The sequence below is a fragment of the Glycine soja genome, chromosome 17 (genome assembly GCF_004193775.1).
Source record: "Glycine soja cultivar W05 chromosome 17, ASM419377v2, whole genome shotgun sequence".
Classification (NCBI taxonomy): domain Eukaryota; kingdom Viridiplantae; phylum Streptophyta; class Magnoliopsida; order Fabales; family Fabaceae; genus Glycine; species Glycine soja.
The window spans coordinates 13,873,018-13,895,396 of record NC_041018.1 but is presented as its reverse complement, the minus strand read 5'-3'; the positions used below and the strand labels follow the sequence as shown (position 1 = coordinate 13,895,396).

Genomic DNA, 22,379 nt, shown 5'->3' with positions numbered 1-22,379 from the left:
AATTTGATATTAAGTTATAAAATTTATAAATTAATTTGTTATTAAATTATATAAGATTAATTTATCACACTTTTTACACATTTAGAACTAAATTTAAATTTTTTATTTTTCAGGAATCAATTTATTAATCCTCCCATCTTCATAGCCGAATTTAACTATTTATCCAATATTATAATTATAATTACATAGGATTTTTTTTAACTCTACTTTTAATTGTAAAGTTTTCAGTTTTTTTAAATTTTTTTTTTTGAAGTAATAAACGGAAGACGAGAGAGGTTTCGCGATTCCATTTTCACTCGGTCCTGTTGTGTGTGCGCAGAATAAAATTTCTCATCGACGATGGCGAATACCTTACAACGCGCCCTTCGCGCCACCATGGCCCGGCCGTTCTCCACCGGCGCATTGGCCGAAATTAAGCGAGGCGAGATCGGAATGGTTTCTGGAATTCCTGAAGAACACCTTCGTAGGAGGGTATTATACTCCTTCTCAATTCTCTTTTTATTTATTCTTTATTTTTAATTCACTGCACACTCACTCGTTTAAAAAACCCTAGCATTGGTTCACCAATTTTCTTATCTTAGTCTAGTATCGTCTATTTTCATGTTTTTATGATTCTAATCGATCAATCTTAGCATAATGGTTATGACTTTGGTAGATTCAATTGCATTTGCAGTCATATTCATGTCTATTAGAGGATATCAATGTTCAATTGGGCGTATTAACTGAGAGTGTGAGAGGTGAAGGAAGCTAATCTTGACCATTCAATCTTAATAGGGATTCGGTGTTCGTGATTAGCTTCTTTCACCTTTCCCACTTTCACCTAATAGGCTCTCCCAGATTCTATTTACTGTCTTTAAAGTTTACATATAATAATTGAGGCATCACTAGATCGCTTATTGCTAACCATTGTAACTCAATTAGCCCTTTTGTATTGTGCTTACACTGCAATGCAGGTTCTAATTTACTCTCCTGCTAGAACTGCATCTCAACAAGGATCTGGAAAGGTTGGAAGATGGAAGATCAACTTCTTATCAACCCAAAAGTAGATTCTGTCTTTCTCTCTCTTGCTCTCTGTCTTTCTTTTCCTCATTGTTCTTTCACTGCTTTTTTAAAACATTATTGTCTGAGTTATAGAATTTGGGTCCTTTTGTTTCTTTCTAAAGTAATGGGTTTGATAACTGGTTGGTGGGATGCTTTGGATGTGAGTTGTCTCAATATACTGACTTATTTATGATTTAAATTTATTCATAACGGTGGAACTTATGCTATCATTGGCATTTCTTGTACTATGGCAATTTTCACAGGTTTTAGTTTCAAACTTATTACACTTATGATTCCAGGCATCCCTGGATAGTTTAAGGACTCGCTAGAAATTTCAGTATAATATTCTAAATTCAAACAATTATTTTGTAATCATTAATGATGGCTCAACAAATAGTAATTTTCAACTAATGTGTTTATAGGTGGGAAAATCCACTGATGGGCTGGACATCCACTGGGGACCCCTACTCTCATGTTGGTGATTCTGCCTTGACTTTTGATAGCGAACAAGCAGCAAAAGCATTTGCAGAGAAACATGGTTGGGAGTATTCGGTATGTCTTGTTGTTCAAATATTGGGTCAATGAGAATATCTTTTGTGTTTTTTGAGTCTTCAAGGTGTCTCTTGATATGGTTCATGTCTGTTCTTATTGAAATAAACTTTTTTTTTGCTCAGCAAAAATAGATAATATATTAATTGAGTACCAGAGGTACAAGCTTACAAAGTTTACATATTAAGATCACAGACCACTAGTTCCATTATGAAACATATGTAGTCTTGATAGAAACCAAAAGCCTAGATACAAGTGTCCGGTGCTCTGCAACTATGCACTGTACAATCTTCATCTAACACACTAACCCTGATCGAAGATTACTTGAAATAAACTATAAATTATAATGGAGCTGGATCAGAATATGGGAAGTAAACAGTGTTCATTAACAGAAACCTTTATCTTTGCCTCTGTGATGTATCATTATACAATATTAGAGATGAGGAAATGAAGAAAAAAAGCTAGTGCAGAATAACAGGTCCCTAACCCTCCTATTTTGAGAAACTTTTACTCTCCCCTAACTTCCTCTCAATCAAACAATAACTCCCTTAATTAAATCCACATCTCCCCCTCCAAAAAAATATTTGTTTCACCTCGTCCAATTCCTAAGATAATGTCCTCAAGGTGAAATTCAGCAGCCTATCCTCTGGCAGCCATACCATCTCCCTCATTCTAAATCATCCTATAGTAAAATTACTGCAAATTGCTTGTTTGGTACACATAATCCAGGCAATATTTCTTCTCACACTTAAAACATAGCCCTTCTTGTTATTTGCTTGTAATTTTGAAATCATAAAGTCACTTGAACTCCCTCCTTGACTTCTCCAAGTACCATTGGGTCTGATGGCTGCAAAATCTACCACTGAGCTTTCTGTTTGTGAGTTAGTCTGTGCAGATAACCTAGAACCAACTTCACATGTTGCTGTTTGGGATGATCGATAACTTTTGAATGTGGCTCCTCCTTGTCTGAAGATTCCCCTTTGTTTAATATTGAGTTCTTCTCAGTGATTTGCCGAGCATAATCCATCATTTCTGGTAAAAGTTCTAGTATGTGCTACTTCATTTTGTCCCTTCTTCCTTTAACCTATTCATGCAAAGGATGTACAGAATTCAAATTACTCTCCATAATCTTTCATGGATGACACTTGTTTCAAACACAACTTGTATGGCTTCTGCTTCATTGAGGGTTGAAATGTCCTAATCACAACTGTTTGAAACTCTTCCCAAGAGTGACACTTCTCTGTGAACATAATTCCCATTTCCCACCATTGGAAGCTAGAAAGTGCTCGCCCTTCTTTGCCCACCGTCACTGCTTGTAATTTTCCCCATCTGGTATCCCTTGGAGCTCTTAGTAATGCTCAACTGTTGGCTATCCATAACCAGGTTTTAAATAGTGTGCTACAGTGCCACTATAGTGGCATAGTGGTACGGAGCGGCCCCTGCCCACTATGGGGGCCTCTGTTGTGGAGTGGTTTATTGTAGCAGTCATAGTGGACCAAATAGCAGCAGCCTGAATAGTGATAATAATGGTGCTAATGTGTTGATTCCAAAAAAGACCTCTGAGCAGGGACATTAGGGCTTTTTGGGAGCTATTTATGGGGTTTCAATTTCCAAAAATGAAATCTGCAGCTGTAATAGTAGTGAAAATGATAAAGACTTGGATTTAGTAGATGATGAGTGATGATTCTAATATAAGAAACTTGTATTTGATTTTTGTTGGTATTTATTGTATGTTTTGTTTAAGACACCTATGGTTTTTTATTGTTAATTATGAAAGTCATTAATTTTGACTTTTGAGTATATTTTATCATTTTTGAGAATTCATATGTATATAGTTTACATTATAGAGTATAGACTATATAAAAAAAAATCAAAATGGTGGCTATCCTGCTAGAGTGTTTTGGAGCCCGGCACTTTGCGCTACTATTCAGGATTCAAACAATTTCTCCCTAAGCGTCTTCTGGAAACGGGGTTTTCAAGCTTCCTCTAGTGGTCCACTCCCATTTTCAATCCTGAATCAACCCTCAGGTTATTACTTCATCTCTTAGTCAAATGGCTGCAAAAAGCTCCTTTAGATCAGTGGTGATCTTCCTCTCAATAGCCCACCCATCGCACTGCTGCCTTCAGAAATATTGCTATCTTCATTGAAATGTTTTAAGATTGCATTTCCAAGTTCTGACATCTCTTCAAGCTTCTTTAATTGAGTTTCTTGAAACTTCAGCCCCTTTTTGCTTGAGCCTAGTCCTCTTCCACACATTTCATCAAGGACTCCATCCTAGTATGCCCTCTGTAAACTCCTAGATGAGGAGCTATAATGCCATTTAATAGAACTGGATCAGAATGTGGAAATAAAATAGAATGTTTATTGACAGAAACCTCTATCTCTGTATCAATGGGTCACACACAACTCACAAGATCAAAGATGAGAAAATGAAGATACAAATATAGTGCAGAATAATAGATCCCTAACCCTCCTATTCCAATTATTTGAGAGACCTGGACTCTCCCCTAACTTGCTCTCTCAAGTCTCATCCAATTCATAACTCCCTTGACTACCCCCCTTCCTCTCCCCATCTCCCTTGCTAATTACATGTATTTTCTAACTTATTAGGTGAGTTGATTAATCTTTTTTCTTGCTCATGGTTCAACTTCAATCACGATATTACTTAAAATTGTATTAGTATGGTACTGAAGTGACTGAACTATCTACCAATGGAGAATCAGCATATCTTGCTTTTCAAATGATTGCTAGACGTTTATAATTAGAGTTTGCTTGTTAGTCATTAATTCTGTTTTCAAGAATCAGGCCGCTGAATAGAAACATCCACTTGATTGTGCATTGGTATTCCTCATGTTTAGGCCTTTAGGGTTTTATTTTTTTTATTATTAACAAAAGCTCTGAACTTGTTGCAGGTCAAGAAGCCCCACACACCATTGCTGAAGGTTTGAACATCTTTTACTATTTGTACTTTAAATTTACTATTTTTGAATGACAGTGGCATTAGTTTCTTTTACAACCTTGTTTGTGACAGCATTGTGCTGTGCCTTCAATAATAATAGCTCTATACGTGTGTTAATGCTTACTTGTCTTTGCAGGTTAAATCATACGCGGACAATTTTAAATGGAAGGGCCCCCCCAAATCTGGTGAAGAGTGATTTGTTGGTTTGTATTCATGTTAATGTATTCCGTCTTCCGGAGTTTCAACGTGCAGCAGTTTTTCTCTGCATATTTTCTTGGAAAAAGAAAGTTTAATGTGAATTACTGATTGAAAATAAAAGGGACTGATCTGCCATTGGTTTAGTTTTCTTCTATGATGTAGATAGATACTGCATCTGTTTAAGATTGATTCGGCCTACCGTCTTTAACTGAACGCTGAATGAACAATTGAGCAACAGTTTTTATAAACTCGAGTACTAATCACAATGCCCTGAACTTTATTATAAAGTATTATCTAACTAATCTAACGAAGGGTATTTAATTTCGGTGTTATTACGTTTCGATTGAATGGACATGTTACTTTCAATGTGCACAAGATGTCACCTGAGAAATAAATGTGTCTGCCCCAAGGTATGGTTGTCATGTTCTCCAGTAATTTTGGGATGAAGGTTTTAGAGGAAAGGGAAACAAGGTTAAAATTTTCTTCTTAAGAAAAGATTTTCTAATTTTAAAAGAATGAATTGCTGTATTTGTTTTCTAATTTATAGTAACATGTTCTAAATGGGAAATTATCGTAAGAAATTTCAGTTGTCTTAGCAGTGTGTTGGATTAAAATTTTAAAAAAATATTTTGATGTAAAAATTTTGTGGATTTTAAAAGATTAGTAAGAATGTTATGGCATTTTAGACTTTTATGATTAATGAAGTTGTATTCAATTGAGATTTTAAATGATTTTAACAGATTTTTTTATATAAAAAACTCTGGTGATATTTAATCAAAACTTTTAAATTAGATAAAAAAAAATCTTATGATATTTAATTAAGATTGTTATGATTTTTTTAATGTCACCAAAATCTGATTGTATTAAATTAAGATTTTTTACAACTTTAAAAATTTTTTTCCATATTCAAAATAATACATACATATTTCAATATATTTTTTAGGATGGATTTCGTGTGTTTCTAGTAGAAAATATAAATACAACACCTATCAAATAATTTTATTCAAAACTTACAGTTTCCTGGACCTTTTTCCCCCTCTTTCTAACTTTCCTTACTCATCAGTTTGTTGCACTTCATAACTTTTTCCGAAAAAAATAATAATGAGATATGCACCGTCAAGCCGAGCCACCTTCTGTATAGTGAAGGGAAGGCCAAATTTCCCTTATTATGGTGACACATTTGAGATTAGGGTTTTTTATTTGTCACTCTGCAACTCAGATAGTGTGAATTGACGACTGGACCTATAAACAATCAAATTGCTTCGTTTGATATGAAACATCAGTTTTGTGAGAGCAAAATTGTCATTCGACAACAAAATTACTTGGCATAATTTAAGCACTAGTTGTCAGGCTGTCAGCCAAAAACTGCATCGTAAATAACTAATTGGAATCCAATGTTAAAATCATTAGAATTGTGAAGAATAACCTTTTATAACTAATTATTACCGATGGAAATTACTTGTTAGTATCAAATGTTTTCTCTTTCATGCATCTTTCTCCACACGTAAATTTTATCAGAAATTTATGCATTTATATATAAGCATTTGTAAGCAATACCGGAGTAATCTTTGTTCACTCTTGTCATTTTGAATTTTTTCACACGTACACATGTTTACATTCAGTTAGCCTAAATCCTGATAAATAATCAAATCACAGTTTTTTGAACTTCATCAAGCAATGTTTGCCAAAACTATTATTGGTCCAGCGGTCATATAAGTGGGAATTACACACACTTGAATACTCTTCTCATCATTATCTAGTGATACATGTAAACATAAAAAGACACTTGAATTAAACTAATGGAAATAGAACACGAATCTCATTTAAATCATTGTAAACTCTCCTTTGTTTCAAAATGATGGTGGTGATGATGATTGTGCTCTGCTGACTATCAAATGTCAATAATATAGTTTATACAACCATAACTTGTGTGCTTGCTTGTGGTTGATACCACCAGACTGCTATAATACTAAATCCTGATAGGCTGATATACAACAAATATGCTCACTAAAACCCTTTCAATAAAGAAAATCAGATTTCCTATTTAAGTGCCATGGAAGCTTAAGTCTCTGTAATTTATAAAGTTCCAAGAGCCCTTTAAGTAAAAAAATCCCTAAGTATTGAAGATTGTGCATCCTGCTTTATGTAATTCACTCTCCTCACTAGTCACTTGTGTTAATTTCTTTATCTTAATGTAAAGAAGCTACAAAAGAACTATGAGTCCATGTATGTGTAACAACTATCAAACCAACATACATTGATTGATTTGGGGTGAGAGAGAAAAAAAAAACTCAAAATCTGGAAATGAAATAATAGCTATTGATTTTCTAGCAACCATATAATTAGGAGATTATTACCTACACTCTAAGAAAGTGCCAAACAACTTGATCCAACCAACCTTTCCCCGGTGGAAAAAAGATGCGCTAAGAGGATGTAAATCTGCTACTAACAGTTATTCCACTCTTATTAGGTAGAAGCTTCTTCATGTAATACTTGGACTTGCGGGATAGATTAATCGTTTTCCTTTTCTTCTCAGGTATATAATCAATTGAACATTCTGAAAATCCACGCCTTACAAACCTGTCAATACATTGGGAATTCATGTCTTTAGAAAAGCATTTATGGAGTTAACAAACCATATGCAGCATTAAAGAATAGATATAGAGTATGCAGTAAGTAACAAGCACTGAAAGCACAAAATGACATTGACTCTAGAAAAATGTATTGACATATGCTTGACGTGCATTGAGGAGGGTATGTACCAATCTGCTGTCCGAGTTGTGAGCAAGAAAAGCATTTCAAATCCTATAGATGATGCCTTCTTCTCTATATAATCTGTTACATTTGATCATAAATTAAATAGATACAGTCAAAACATAAGATAAACACTACTATAGAGCAACAGTACCCAAAGATTATAATCAAACAGCTGCTAAAAAATGTGTTTTACCATGCACTGCATGAACCTAACACGACACCATAGAAGTAGTTTCTGGAAGAAATTGGAAACATTGTACCCTTAAATTTTTTTGTCATGGTCTGATATAGAATATTTGCAAACAATTTTGGATACAAAAATTGCACAAAGAACTAGTCAACAACTGTAGGTATACTCTTAAGAAACCTACCTGCTTTGTAAGATTCAAAACTTTCCAAAGCCAACATAGCAAAAATATAAGAAAGGAAGAGAAGTCAATGATGCCTTTAGATTGAATACCCTAGTAAGGTAATAATATCAAGAAGGTGAATGTATTATGAGTAATTGAATATGTGCTAACATTTTCTACTTTGACAAATGAAATTCCCAAAACTTTCGGATTCTGAACAATGTTTTCAAAGTCAAATTAGTGATTGAACTGACATTGTGAGAAATTTAAGGATAAACCAGGATTTCATGGGTACATATATACATAAACGTACATATGTAGCAATACGTTAGAAAAATATAATGCATGTTAGTGTATAAATAAATTAACCATGCATTATATAATATAGGTTATAAAAGGAAAATATTAATAACTTCATGTATATTTATAATACTTTAATTTGATTAAATGATTCAATGGTAAGTATGAATCCATTTTCAATTTGTTTTAACTGTTTAACTCAAAAACTATATGCAATATTATATGTGCATCAAAAGTAAAAGCCAAACTTAGCATAGTAGTTCGAGATGTGCTTAAAATGAGTTGGTTTGAAGTAGTCCTCATTCCTCTCTAATAGTTTCAGGCTTTCAGCACAATAATATAACCTGGGACAGGTTGAACCTGTTTAACCCTGCACAGTTTGGACAGTTCAGTACCAATTCACGTGGTCAGTAGCTTGGTATCAGAAAGATGGTTTCAGGACACTAACCAACCACAGGTCTGAAGTTTGAATCTTCATTTCCTGTCTTTTGGTTTCAGGACAATAATATTAACCTTGGACTAGTTGAACCTGTTAAACCATGTGCAGTTGCATGGTCTTGACAGTGCAGTACAGGCTCATTTGGTCTATAGGCATTTTTAGAATGCCAGTTTTAGAGGTTTAATCGGAGCAGCTCACATTTAACTTAGTCTAATTGGGCAGTCTGGGTTTAACTATGGTGCTGAAATATGAGAGCAGAAGTAGTTGAAATAGTATAAGTACAAAACCAGTCCCAGTCTAGTGCAACAATATGATCCTTTTTGAGTATCAGAAATGAAAAGACTATGAAAACTTTGGAAGAGTCCTTTAATCCCCAATCATTTATGCCATCTTTGGAACTTCTGTAGAACCCATATTAATGAATTTGAATGGCCGGTAGACTTGAGGGAACTGAAGTCATAATTTAAAGTTTCAAACCCCTTTATTAATGCTACTCTCTGAAAAGCTCTTTGCGATTAACATCATTTCAAGTCATTTAATACTCAATGAGTCAGAATAAACAACAATAGTCACCATGGAATTTCAATATATTCCACAAATTATTAATCACTGGTTTGTTATCAATTAAGAACAAGAATTATCAATCCACAGCGGCAATAAATAGCATTAACATACCAAGTAATTTGTCTCCCTGTCCTTGGCCTCTACAATCAGGAGATACTGCAATTGCAGCAACCTCTCCACACTTCTCCTCAAAGAAAGGAAAAAGTGCAGCGCAAGCAATTATCTGTCCTTCTCTCTCAACAACAATGAAGGAGCCTAATGATTGAAGCAGCTATAAAAAGAGAATAGTCAAATGTATGAGACTACTTGAGAAAATCACCAGTAATGGTTATAATATGGGCTTTACAGTAGCTATGAAGAATATATCAAGAAAAGTTACGCAAACCTCTTCATCAGTCCGCTTAACTAATATACCAGATTCCTCCAAAGGCTGGATAAGTTGTTTTATTCCAGAAAAATCTGTTACTTGAGCCATCCGGGTGCCTTCATAAAGGTCACTGCAAAATTAATTTAAGGCAAGCAAATAAAGATTAAGACTCTGAGAAATAGAATTAGATAAAAAAGAAAAGAAAAAGATATCATCATATCAGTCATGTATAACACCATCAACAATCTGCCACATATAGTTTATTACTAGTAGGCAGCAGCATCGGAAACCCCATGAACATCATTTTGGTGCTAATTTATTTTTGGGTTTTGAAAATAATAGCAAGCAAAAATTTCTTCAAAGGTATAATATATTGTCATGGAATAGTAGAATTTAACCAGTTTGTTCTCTTTAATTTTTAACACTAACATAGCCAATTATTTCAACTAACTGATCAATGGTTTCATTAAAAAGGAAAAAAGAAGAATGGTCTAGAGACCCAAATCAAATATTTGGATCCTTCAATCTTAACAAACATCCATGTAACCATTGGCTCATCATAGACAACTACAGACAAGTTTGAATCTCACTGTGATATAACCAATACAGGGATACCAACTAAAATTATGGTTTATTAATATTAATAACTGAAACAAAATCAAGAAACGGAACAGTTGATGAATGAATGAAGGATACAACTTACCACATATTGCTCTTACTCTCACCTCCTAGTTACCAACTCAGACAAAATATTTCATAATAAGAATTTTTTTTTCAGAGATAGAGGGCAAAATTTGCCTACCTAGCCACCATTGTTCCCATCCCATCTCTCTTGAACAGTTCCAACAACAGAACTCCACTAATAGTGCCATCCAACAAATGAACTCTTTGAACACCACCCTGACAAACAGAAAAAGTTTATATTATTAGTATCATATAACTGGGATTTCAAGCAATGTCATCATATATCAAAAAGCAACTTCTCATGGAATAACTAATCAGTGATAGGACAACTGACTACCAAAAACAGGTAATTTCTCATAAAAATGTTACATTGGGGTCATTATATCTATAAAAATCAGTCTCTTGAAAAATCTTTAAGAACTATAGGGTTTTTTTTTTAAAAGTAATGAGATGGACCTGGCTGTCATGATTAAACAGAACAAGAGACAATAGAAATAAAAATTTCAGACTTTCAGTGACTCAAGATGCTAAGGCAATATTGACCTAAATAACCAATGACATTAAGGAAAGGTTGAACCATCAACTCACTCTACAAACGAAGGCTGCAGCAGCCAGTTCTGACAGGTAACCATTCGTTCGACTTAGTGACTCTTGACCTCCAATAGCAAAACCATGCTTCCCAGATAGGCCATTCCCATTGTCAAAACCAACACCATTATGAAAGGTTGAATTATGATATTCTGAAAATGGTTTTCCGTTCCGTGGAGAATGGACTGCCCCATTAAAATTTTTAAGAGACTTGAAACTTTCTTCAGCAACAGCTTTCACATAGTTAGCAGCTGTTTCACTTTCCTCAACCTGTTTACGAATTAGCATGTCTGCCTCTTGAAGAGGCAAGAAACGAATAAGGTGTCCACTTTCATCCAGTATTGGACCATCTGTAATGCATATAAGCTTGTCAGCTCGTACAGCCAAGGCACAAGCTGTCGCAACTTCATAGGCACTGTGGAAAACAAAACTCATCAAAATCCAGTATTTAAGCATTTTTGCCTCTGTTGGATCACATCCAAGTACTATATAGCAACATTCAAGAGAAAAATAAATTGAACAGATTGACACAGGTGTAAATCTGATTCACATAAAAAAATGGTTATTTAAAAACTTGTGTCACTATTTTCTCAGTATTTAGTTTTTCACATTCCACAAGATGTCAAGTTCTAGAATCAACTATTTTATGCACTAAATAACTGCATAAAACCTTATAAAATCTCTTTACTAATTGTTTCCCTAAGAAACCAACTTCCTATGCTTTTATTTTAACACATTCTCCATGAAGTTGTTTCTTCCAAACTATACCTAACTCCAATCCTTAAAAGCTAGCCTCACAAGAAAAATATTAATATTCACCAAGATATTCATATAAGAAACATAATTGATGATAGATAGGAGGAAGCTTCTACAGTAATGGGGTTTGGGGATGGTCACATCTACACAGCCTTACTCCCTTGAGAGAGAGCCTGAACCACAACTAGAACCTTTGATCTAGTCGCATGGCAACAATCTCACCAATGGCCCATGGCTGACCCCCCAAATTGAAAATATGAATGTCTTAGAATGTGGATTTAGGCCTAACTTAACCCAAAAAAACTGACTTGTAAGGTGGGGGTTGCCCTCCACTTATATATACTTTAATTTGGCCATATCTCTAGTCGATGTGGGACTAAACCACCACCCTCAAGGTTGTACTTCAAGCAACCCCAAAGAGGCCGCAACTAAGGCAAGCTAAGGGGTGTCTGCAATTAAGGAGGCTTTTCCAACACTCCTCCTCACACCCAAGACGACTTCCAGCCTGGAGCATGCCAAATGCAGGTAGTCCAACAATGGATTTAGGATAAGCTCTGAACCATCTTAAAATGTTGGTTTGGGCTTAACTCAACCCTACAAAACTGGCTTGTAAGATAAGGGTTGTCCCCCACTTATGCACTTTAATTTGGGCATATCTCTAGTCAATGTGGGACTAAACCACTAAACCACCACCCTCAAAGTTGCACTTCAGCCATCCCCGAAAGAGGTTGAGGCTTTCTATAACAACCAAATAATAATAGAGCATGAATCAGAAATATAGCAGATTAAAAATCAGAAATTACAAACATGTTATAACAACAGGATATATGTCAGGAAGCAATCAAGAAGAACCAAGTTGTAAAAGGTAATCATCAGAGACTCTAAAGCATACTTGCAATTTAATACTTCTCCAGAGCTGGAGTAGCCCAAGTTGCTTAAAATAACAATACAGTTGCCATCAAGCCTCTCACGCATGCGAGAAATATCTACTTTTTTAACCTCCCCAGTTGACCCAAAATCAATTCCTTTGACAACCCCTCTTCTCTGCCAAACAAAAAGTTTTAGAAGACTTGCTCTTAACACAGTGACAGAAGCAGAAAACAGTGGGAAAACATCAGAATGCCATCGTTATCGCAACAACAGCACAAGGGAATTGAAAGAAACCAAAATCTCCATATGGTATGAAAAAAATTGAATCACGGAATTCAAACCTTGGCTGCAAGAAAGTTCCCACTTGCAACACTGACACCAACTTCATGCAAACGGCTATTGTCACCATGTCGACGAATATTGTAAATGGAGGGTCCAGGAGAAAGCTTTGCTTCAATCATCAATCTTATTCTCCCAGCTGCTTCCATTGCAGCTGCTAGAGACTCATCATCAGTTATCCTATATGGACCAACATACTTAGGCTGTCTCCCTACAAAATAGCAATATCACTAGTCAATGCTCATGCACACTAGCTAAAGTTTCACTTCTCTCTTGTGGGTTTGGCAAGTAACAGCACAAGGTGATAATAATCTGTCAGAAAATTAGCCACTAGCACCCAGTCACATTCAAACCATGATGATTTCATTTCATTGTGATGCAAGTATGACTAACCTCTCTCACGCAAAAGATTGTCAATTTGCACATGGGTCCCCGGAACAAGAACAAACCGGATTCCCAGGTGATGAAGGAAGGCTATATCCTGCACGCACCACATTACATAGCTAAATATATAAGATCAATTGAACGGTGCAGTGAGTAGAAAGCATTTCTTCATTTTTTTTTTTGAAAAATACATTTTTACCAATTTTATACATAGTTATTGACCATAGTAATCCTACTAGGCTCAAACATTGCTAGGAGAAATTATTACATGGTCTAGAACTTGGTTCCAACTAATCCCTGCATAACACGTCATCGAGCTTCATTAATTCTTGTTCGCAAATTGAAAAACTGAATAATGTGTGACATAGATATTAGTCGGGATCATAGACACACGAGTATCTAATAAATTTATTTTCCAGTAGAGAATACCTGTGATATTCTAAAAAAAAAGGTTATACATTTATGGTCAATGTTAATCAGTGTTCTTAATACATTGTTTAAAAAACTTAAAAGGAGAAAGGTTTTTATTGGAATACGCAAAATTGTGTTACTCATGGTTTTTTTTATTCTCTCGTTTGATTTACACAATAAATACTTCCTTCACCAATGTCCTAAAGTACTCGTTAGCAATACCCTACATTTATTTATGTATGAACTGAATGACCCAATAAAAAAATAAGTTGAAAAATTTGGAGATGCCTTGAGAATGGGATCCAATAAGGGACTAGTGACAATTTCACCGGAAATAATGACAACGAAGGTAGCGCCACGGTGGGCCCACAAGTAAGGCCACGTCTCGCGGAACCAACGCACGAATTGCTTGTCGTCCATGGAGCTGAAACTCTCCTCTTCTGCCACGCTTCCGTTGAATTCTTCGCTGAACACGTTGCGGCGTTTGCAAGTTGTTGAGAGTGATAAGGGATTGTTTGGCATTGATTTTGGGGGCCAAGGAGGTAAATTTAGGTGGTGTGGATAGAAATTGAATCGATGGGAGGAAATTTTGGGAAGGGATGTGCTACAGCTCGAAGACAAAGCCGCCATGGGAAGTGTTCTGTTCAGATGCAACTCAACTCAAGAAGCCGCCAATGTCGATATTTTTTTCCTCTTTATTTATTTGGATTTTGTTGGATGCGATTTTGTTCACAGTAACACACTAGATTTCATGAAAATAGGATAAAATGGTATAGCAGTGAATTTTAAGTTTTTAGGATTATTATGCAGCGACTGCAATTATTTTTGATAATTTTTAATTAAGTTTTTGAATTAGTTTTTTTTATTAAGTTCCCGAACTTCAAAACTTGTAGTATTTGTTTTTAATTGATTCTGACTTAAGTGGACATACCATGGTGAAAATAGTAGTTTATTTTTTCTGCAGAAAAATAGTGGTTGAATAACCTAATTGGGAATGTTGATCTGGAGATGACAATACTTGATTTAGAGATTAATTAAGTGTTTGTGTGTTAATTTTCTAAAATAACTTTTTACTTTCACTTTATTTTTTTTCTTTTTAATATTTTTTAATTGAAATAGATTTTAAAATATTTTAAGGAATAACAAGTAGTTATCAAATATGTTAATGAGAATGATATTCTTAATAATAGTATTCTCGATAATATAATTTTTAGGAGTATAATTTAATCCGTGAAATAAACGTTCCTTAAAATTTATAATATAATAAAAAGTTGTAAAAATAACTTTTGAAATGTTTATTTAAAAAATAATTAAAAACTATCTAAATTACATTTAGAAAGGTATGATGTATTTGGTAGAGGAGATAAACAGTATGAATGAAAATAGGTAGATGAAAAGAGAAAAGAAAAATTGATGAAATAAAGTTAAAATATGAGTTGTTTAGTTTAAGAAGAAGAAAAAAGTGGAAATAATATTGGGAAGGTTGTTTGTTTTGAAAGAAAAATAAATAAGTCATTAATAAAAATAGCACTTTATTCTTACTCATAATTTTCAGATTTTTGTCGCGAAAATATTTTTTAATGCAACCGATTATGCATGTGTACATAACCATTATCCATGCATACATAATCATTTTTTTATTTAATTTTTTTTAGTCTTTGATATCAAGTAACAACATTGTGTTGTAGTAATGACATTGATAACTTTTTTTAATTGATGTTGTAGCAATGACGTTGATAACTTGTTGTTAATAGATGTTGTAATAATATTAAAGAGTTTGATAGAATGATCAAATGTAATTTTTTTGATAAATTGTATTTTTTAATTCTATTATCAACTAGTTTAATGTGATTAATTATTTTAAATAACTAATAATACAAAAATAAAGTTTATTGAAAAATATTACATATGATTATTAGACTTAGACTTATTAATGACGTGACAAGTCAATGAGCTATTAATCATTGTTACAACATCATTTAAAGTTGTTACTCAACAACATCTATTAAATAAAAAAATGAATATTCAAGGGATTAAAATAAAATAAAACCTTTTATTTTATAGGGATCAAATTATTACTGAAGCACAAAAAATAAAATGGATAGCAATAGAGTAAGGTCAAATTAGATAACGTTTTCTATCAATATCATATTTTCATGTTTTCCTCTCACTTCAATGTGGAAATACTAGTTATAAGAACTAGATTGGGGATAGACTCAATCAAGATAATGAGTTAATGAATTGTTGATCAAACCAGTGAATTAGTATATTATTAAATATATGATTTTATATTAAACATATAGTATAATTTTATTTTTGTCATACTAAATATAACTTGAGATATTGCCATGTTGGTGTAGTGGTTTATAACTTATTAAGGAGCCCAAGGATTTGAATTCTATTCTTGTCTCAAACAAAAGGGTCATCCTAGAAGGTCGCCATAAAGAATTGTCGTGCATTGAAAGTTCTTGATTTTAGTTATAGAGAATCAATGTACACCGATTTGAGTTTTTCTTTTGGTGTTTAAATGTGTTTTATAAACCTCAATTGGTTGGGGCTTTGACTTTTAGGAATGTCAATTAGTTAGGGAGTTAAGAAGTGAAGAAAAATAGAGAGGGAAGATGAGTCTTGGTGAAGGTTACAAAAGGAAAGAGAAATTAGAGGAAGAGAACCATTTGATAGGGAAGGAAACGAATCTCTTTGACCAAGAATAAAACTTTGGAAAATTTCATGGTTTAAGCTCAAATTTGTTGATGATTTGTGAAAAATTGTGGTGCCAAATCTATATTCTAAAAAACAATGGTAATGCATATTGACAATCTATATGTAAAACAATAGAGAGTATTGTGAGTAATGTTTAAAAAACATAAGAAGTGCATGTATGTAATATGTACAAAACATAAGGGGGTGTGTATGTAATTGTGAAAATAGGGGTGTTTTGGGAAAAATACTTATAAGTTAAAGGGTGTGTATGTAATATGTATAAAACATAAGTCACGTGACTAGACAAAGTTAACTATGTTTAGGGCATAGAGGGTGCCACTGTAACATGAACATAAAAGTTAGAAATTTTTTATAGGTTGAAAAAAAGAAGGAATGTTTGTGTAATTTGAGTAAAGTATAGGGGTGTCATTATAATTTGTTCAAAAATAAAATAATACGAAGACCAACAAGTCAAGTTAACGTCACTTTTCATTGGTTTAATACCTAGTTGAATGGTTTGAAATGAGTCTTCTGTGTAAATGATTAAATTATGAGTCGATCACTAACACACCTTACAAAGAAAGTTATTGTAATGGTTAAAAAAAATTAATTAAGTGTTTGATCCCTCAACTTCTTTTAGATTCCAATTTCAATCTTCCAATTTTTGTAAACCTTTAGTCCTTCATTAATTTGTTTGTTAATGTTTTTAATCCCTCTAAAACTTTTTGTTCTTCATTTTCTATTTCTTAAAATTAGTTTGGAATATAAAATAAACAAAACACTCAAAATGGACAAAACATTGATCATTTTTTAGCAATAAAAATAAATGAGACTAAAATGAGCAAATTTTTTAAAGGATTGAAAATGCTGACAAAAATTTAATGAAAAGACTAAAAATTGTTAAATAATTTTGAGGAATTAAAAATTAAAATCTAAAAAGTTTGAAAGATTGAAAATTTAATGAATCCTGAAAAAATATGTTTGTATAGTTTTACCAAATCTGAAGAATAGTTAGTGTAATTTATTATTGAAAATTTATTCTTACTTTTATATAAGAATTGTCACTTCAATTGTTTTGACAGTGAAACTATATAAAAATTGGATTTTATATTTAAAAATCCGGTAAACAACTCTTATCAAAATGTTCTTAATAAGTAATTATGCCTCGAGACAAGAGATTGACTTGTAGCATGAAAAAAAGAAAAAGTGAATGGCGTAAAGTCCTTGATCCCAACGCCGTAAAAACAATCTCTCCGGAATACAAGGCATGTGACGAAGCAAAAGGTTCCTTCACGTGCAATAATGTGATTCTGAACTCAACATGTTGAATCAAATTTACTGAACGAAAAGTATGAAGCTGAGCATCAATTTACTCCCTGAAATCAGTAAGTGAAAAATTAAGAAAATGAATAAAAATAGAGAAAAGATTAAGAGGTGGAATGTAGAATGATTTGATTGAGATCAACTAGTAAAAGAGATAAATTAAAAAGTGACGAGCCTCAGTTAAGACTTTCTATACTAAAAATAAAATGGTGATAAATGTTAGTAAAATGCTTCAAAGACTAACCACTTTGGTATGTTTGGTTTGGAGGATAAAAATAAAAAAAAATAAAAAATACTTTTTTTAATTAAGAAGGAGTGTAAGAAATATAGATTCTACATAAAAAATATTTTTTTCTCATTATAATTATTGTATAAGAAAAAAAAGAATTCTAATTTTTAATATAATATTATTATTATTTTACTTATATTTCTTATAATATTAATAATGAAAAATAAAATCTATATATGAATTAATGATATTATAAAATTAATTTTATAAAATTATTATTCTTTTTTTTTGTATTTATAAAACATGACAGTTATTTAAGACGGATAAAATAAAAAAAACTCTTATATATTTATTTTATCCTTCAAAACAAACACAGCACAGTCTTAATCTATTTTATTTTTCACTTATTTTTTCAGTTCTTATCACAATTTCCCTAAATTTTATCTATGTATGAGAGAGAGAGAGGGGAGAGAGAAGTGTTACCTTGAGAGTAGCATCCAAACAAGGACTAGCAACAATTTCTGAAGACAGGACAGCATCAAATACTCTTTGGTATGCACAGACATGTGAGAGTGGACTTGCTGGAAAACCTTCACAAACTTTTCTAAGTTTTCTTCATCTGATTCACCCTCCACACCACCACTTTGCTGTTCACACCCCCAGCATTTCGCCACAAACCTTAACTCTCTTTTTTCTCATCTGTTGGTGGTATGCCACACTTTCACCATAGTTGAAGACATAATAATTAGAATGTGTGAGGCCACGTGAAACCCAATTTTCTTCTCCATGGCTATTCAGTGACTAGGGTGGCTTCCAACAACAACCACACGCAGCCATGTCCTCGAGATTTTTCTGTTTCAGCAAAGAGTGTATATTTCCTAAATGAAATGCGTTTGGTGAATGGAAGAAGAAGGAGGGACAGAAAGAGAGTGAATTATTTGGTCAAGAGGATCATAATGATAGATGCAATGTTTTTTTTTTTTTTTTTCTTTCTCAGGCTCAGGTTCAGCCTTGGCTTTTTGTTTGTTTGCACCGTGCTTCTCAAATAAATAAATAATCATACACAAATTATTTTTTTATTATTTTAAATTAAACATCTCATTGCAAAATGTTAGATAGAAGATAAAAAAAATATTAAAAATTACTTTAAAAAATTTGTTTATTAAATAGTTAAAGAAGTTTTTTAGTTTATAAAAATAACTAAAAATTAACTTAAATAACTGGTTAAATATAATCATAATGTTTGTAATGATATTAACAATTATGATTATGTTTGAAAATTATATTTTAATAAGGGGAATGTTAGTGCACTCACGTATTTTTTTTAGTATAACTACATTAGCATTAAGTTTTGGGAAAAAAAACTATTGAACCCTTTTGTTTTAGTGAGTTTAATGTTAGGAAATTATATTTAACACATTTTTCTCTCATTCTTCATCCCTAATTAACATTGAATTTTCAAACACTATCTCATGTCTTCTCTCTCGATAACAATCAACTTTTAATCTCTTTCCTCTCTCATCTCACCACAATATGAATTTATTATGAAAATCTGTATATTGTGAAAATTAATGTATATTTTAATTTATTTATTTTTAGTGAATATGTATATTGCAATTTATTTTGTAAATTGATAAATGACGCGAATATGTATATTGTGAAAATCCGTACATTATGAAAATGAATGTATATTCTAATTTATTTTAGTGAATACATATTGTCATAATCAGGTGCATTTACGTGGGAGTCAATTTTTTTAAAAAAAATTTCAGGTACATTTTCGTGGGATCAAATTTATAGTTTTTTTTTCCCTAAAAAACTAGATACATTTACATGGGGTCAAATTTATCAATTTGGTTGAATAAAAAGTTGATAAATTAGTGGGGGCTTAAGTTGATAAATCATAAATTACGCGAGGCCAAATTACCTATATCAAAGTGAACTATTATTAATAAACTGAATCAATCATATAATTTAACAAACAAATTTCAACCAAATTTCCTGATTGCTTTTAAGAAATTGAGGAAAAATGATTAGAAATATATTTTCATATTAATTTGATTTACTTTCCTTTAGTATGTACCTGAAATTAAAAAAGAAAAAAGAAGCTATATATATATATATATATTTATAGATTCACTAAAAAAATTTAAATATGCATTAATTTTCATAATATATAATTTTTTTATAATAAATTTATAATATGGTGAGATGAGCGAGGAAAGGGATTAAAAATTTATTGCCGGTAAAAGAGGAGGGAGAAGATAATGTTTGAAAACTTAACGCTTAGCAAGGACATGAGAGAAGAGAGAAATGATTTTACTATAATATCCTTATATTAAACTAAGGTTATATTCTACAAATCATTTAAGTTTGTTTTTAAATTTTTTTATTAGCTAAAAATTTTTGAAAGCAAAAGCTTCAATGATTTTTTGGTGTAACTTATTTTATGTTGAATTCTAATCCACTTCCAACTAAGGTGAATATTAACCATATATATATCGATTAAAATAATTTTTTTATTGATTTTGCACAGAAACATAGACGTGTTCAAATTAAAGTTAAAATTAATTTGTTTATTGAAATTTAAGTTATCGAAACAATGGATTGTTTATAATAACAATTTAAGCATTTTTCTGTAGTGTGTAATTTGTCATTAATTGAACATATGATCTTAATATTACTATCTCATTTGTCATCTAATATTGCACACCAAAAGATAGGATTCTACTCTTATCGTATGTTCTTATTCTGCTTTCTTATCTTACCATATTTTTTTTTTCTAATCATATACTGCAAACCAAATCAAACATGCCCTTAACAGAAAACTCTTGAATAAGAGCTTTATCACAATTTATAAAAATTTAACTTCAGTAATTAGTAATCGCTGCATGATTCGGGATCAAGCACAGAGAAGCATAAATCCAGTCCCTTAAATTCAAAGTTAGAAACCAACCCATGAACTAACCAGTTTAAATACAGAATTCATAGACTCATAGACACTGCAAGAATTTAAACCTAAACAAATGTTAATATTCAGTTCTACTATTGAATTAACAGAACACAATATTGATGAGAATGCCGCTTCACAGAATGTCTCTGATTCAGTCACCACCTTCCACGTCTCTTTCAGAACTTAAAAGCAAGCATCAAGCATGCAACAGCAGCAGAGTGCAGCCAAACTGCAGAACAAGACAATAATATCAGCCTGTGTCATTTTTCTTCCAGTTTCAACATTAAAAAAAAAAACTAAACATTAGCAACAAAAAATGGAAACGAACGACACATAATTGATTAGATCTGATGGCTCCTATCTCCTAATTTAACAAACTGCGTCAAAGCGATCACATATATTATGATCATGTTGGAAACGTATAAGAAAGACAGTGCCGCCTTCAAAAATTTGGTCTTTTTTTTTTTAATTTCTTTTTCTTTATCCATCTAACAGATCATTAACATTGAAAAAAAAAAAGAAACCCAAAAAGTTTAAATTAATTTCAGTCCAAAAACTAGGAAAGGGAAAAAAGGTTCTCGTCTGTCGACAAAAACTAACAATTACCATTTGGTCATAAAAAAATTTAGTCCAAAAAACTCTAATAAAACAAGAGAAAAAGGAAACAGAATCAACACATAATAGGAGCTAGAAAGAGAAAGAGAGACATACCATCCTTCAAGAAAACCAACTTCTTGCCTGGGAGGAGGTTGTTGAGCATACTGTGGGGCATAGCTTTGGGGAGGGTACCCTGGTGGAGGGTAACCTTGTGCAGGGTACCCTGGTGGAGGGTAAGCGTCCTTTCCTGGATACCCTGTTGAGTTACAAAACAATCATTCAATAATTCAATCAGAAAGAAAGAAGATATAAGATTGGTGATGAAGGAAGAAAGAAAGAAAAAAAAGTCACATTTTGAATCTTCACATTAATAAAAATTAACAATATTAATAAGTAACATCTGGTGATAAAAAAATAGTTCAATCAGAAACAACCAAGAAAAATAAAAAGAATATGAAAAAAGCAAAACCCTTTAAAGAAAGAAGTGTTAAAAACTTAAAGTAGATAGAAATATACCTTGAGGGGGAGGAACACCAATTGGAGGCTGTTGCTGATGATCGTAGTAGCTCATGTTGGTGAAGTTTCGAAAACGACCTTGATCGAAGAAATAATTTGATAACGAAAGAGACTGAATTGAATAGTTTATGTTGTGTGTGTGTGATGCGGGGAAGAGCAGGGGCAAGGGTTTGTATATAAAGAGGATTCAGTGGCGGTGAGAAAGAGGAAGTTTCCTGTTTCCTTCGGTTAGCTGAATGAGCCGACTAAGGAAACAAAAACGCGTTCACAATCTGCAACGATTCCGATAAATATTTCAAAGATGCTTATTGCTTTATATTATTAAGATAATAATAACGACATTCCCGTTATACCTGTTTTTCCACTACGCCCTGCCACCTTTTCAAAGGGCCTTTCTATATTTTCCTTCACTTTTTTTTTTTTCCTTTTTTCTTCTCTCTCATGTCAACACTTGACGTGTTGTTTAACGGCAAAAAGATTCAAATCAAGCGCAACTATTAT

The 22,379-nt window shown here is 32.5% G+C and overlaps 3 protein-coding genes across 3 annotated transcripts; 1 reads left to right on the top strand and 2 right to left on the bottom strand.

Annotated features, from left to right (window-relative positions):
• The first annotated feature begins 224 nt into the window (after positions 1-224).
• On the top strand, positions 225-4,996 carry LOC114391919 (NADH dehydrogenase [ubiquinone] iron-sulfur protein 4, mitochondrial-like). The gene is made up of 5 exons (XM_028352933.1): positions 225-471; positions 954-1,042; positions 1,464-1,593; positions 4,504-4,533; positions 4,687-4,996. The coding sequence occupies exons 1-5, from the start codon at positions 340-342 to the stop codon at positions 4,744-4,746; spliced, it is 441 nt and encodes a 146-aa protein (XP_028208734.1). The 5' UTR covers positions 225-339; the 3' UTR covers positions 4,747-4,996.
• Positions 4,997-6,539: 1,543 nt separating this feature from the next.
• LOC114394155 (probable amino-acid acetyltransferase NAGS1, chloroplastic) lies at positions 6,540-14,297 on the bottom strand. The gene is made up of 10 exons (XM_028355770.1): positions 13,846-14,297; positions 13,156-13,243; positions 12,765-12,973; positions 12,446-12,597; positions 10,798-11,212; positions 10,328-10,425; positions 9,544-9,655; positions 9,270-9,429; positions 7,511-7,583; positions 6,540-7,328 (listed from the first exon to the last, which is right to left on the bottom strand). The coding sequence occupies exons 1-10, from the start codon at positions 14,185-14,187 to the stop codon at positions 7,172-7,174; spliced, it is 1,806 nt and encodes a 601-aa protein (XP_028211571.1). The 5' UTR covers positions 14,188-14,297; the 3' UTR covers positions 6,540-7,171.
• Positions 14,298-20,629: 6,332 nt separating this feature from the next.
• Positions 20,630-22,152, bottom strand: LOC114392490 (cysteine-rich and transmembrane domain-containing protein WIH1-like). Its single transcript, XM_028353646.1, has 3 exons — positions 21,879-22,152; positions 21,477-21,618; positions 20,630-20,994 (listed from the first exon to the last, which is right to left on the bottom strand). Exons 1-3 carry the CDS (start codon positions 21,931-21,933, stop codon positions 20,949-20,951), a joined length of 243 nt encoding a protein of 80 aa, XP_028209447.1. The 5' UTR covers positions 21,934-22,152; the 3' UTR covers positions 20,630-20,948.
• Positions 22,153-22,379: the final 227 nt, after the last annotated feature.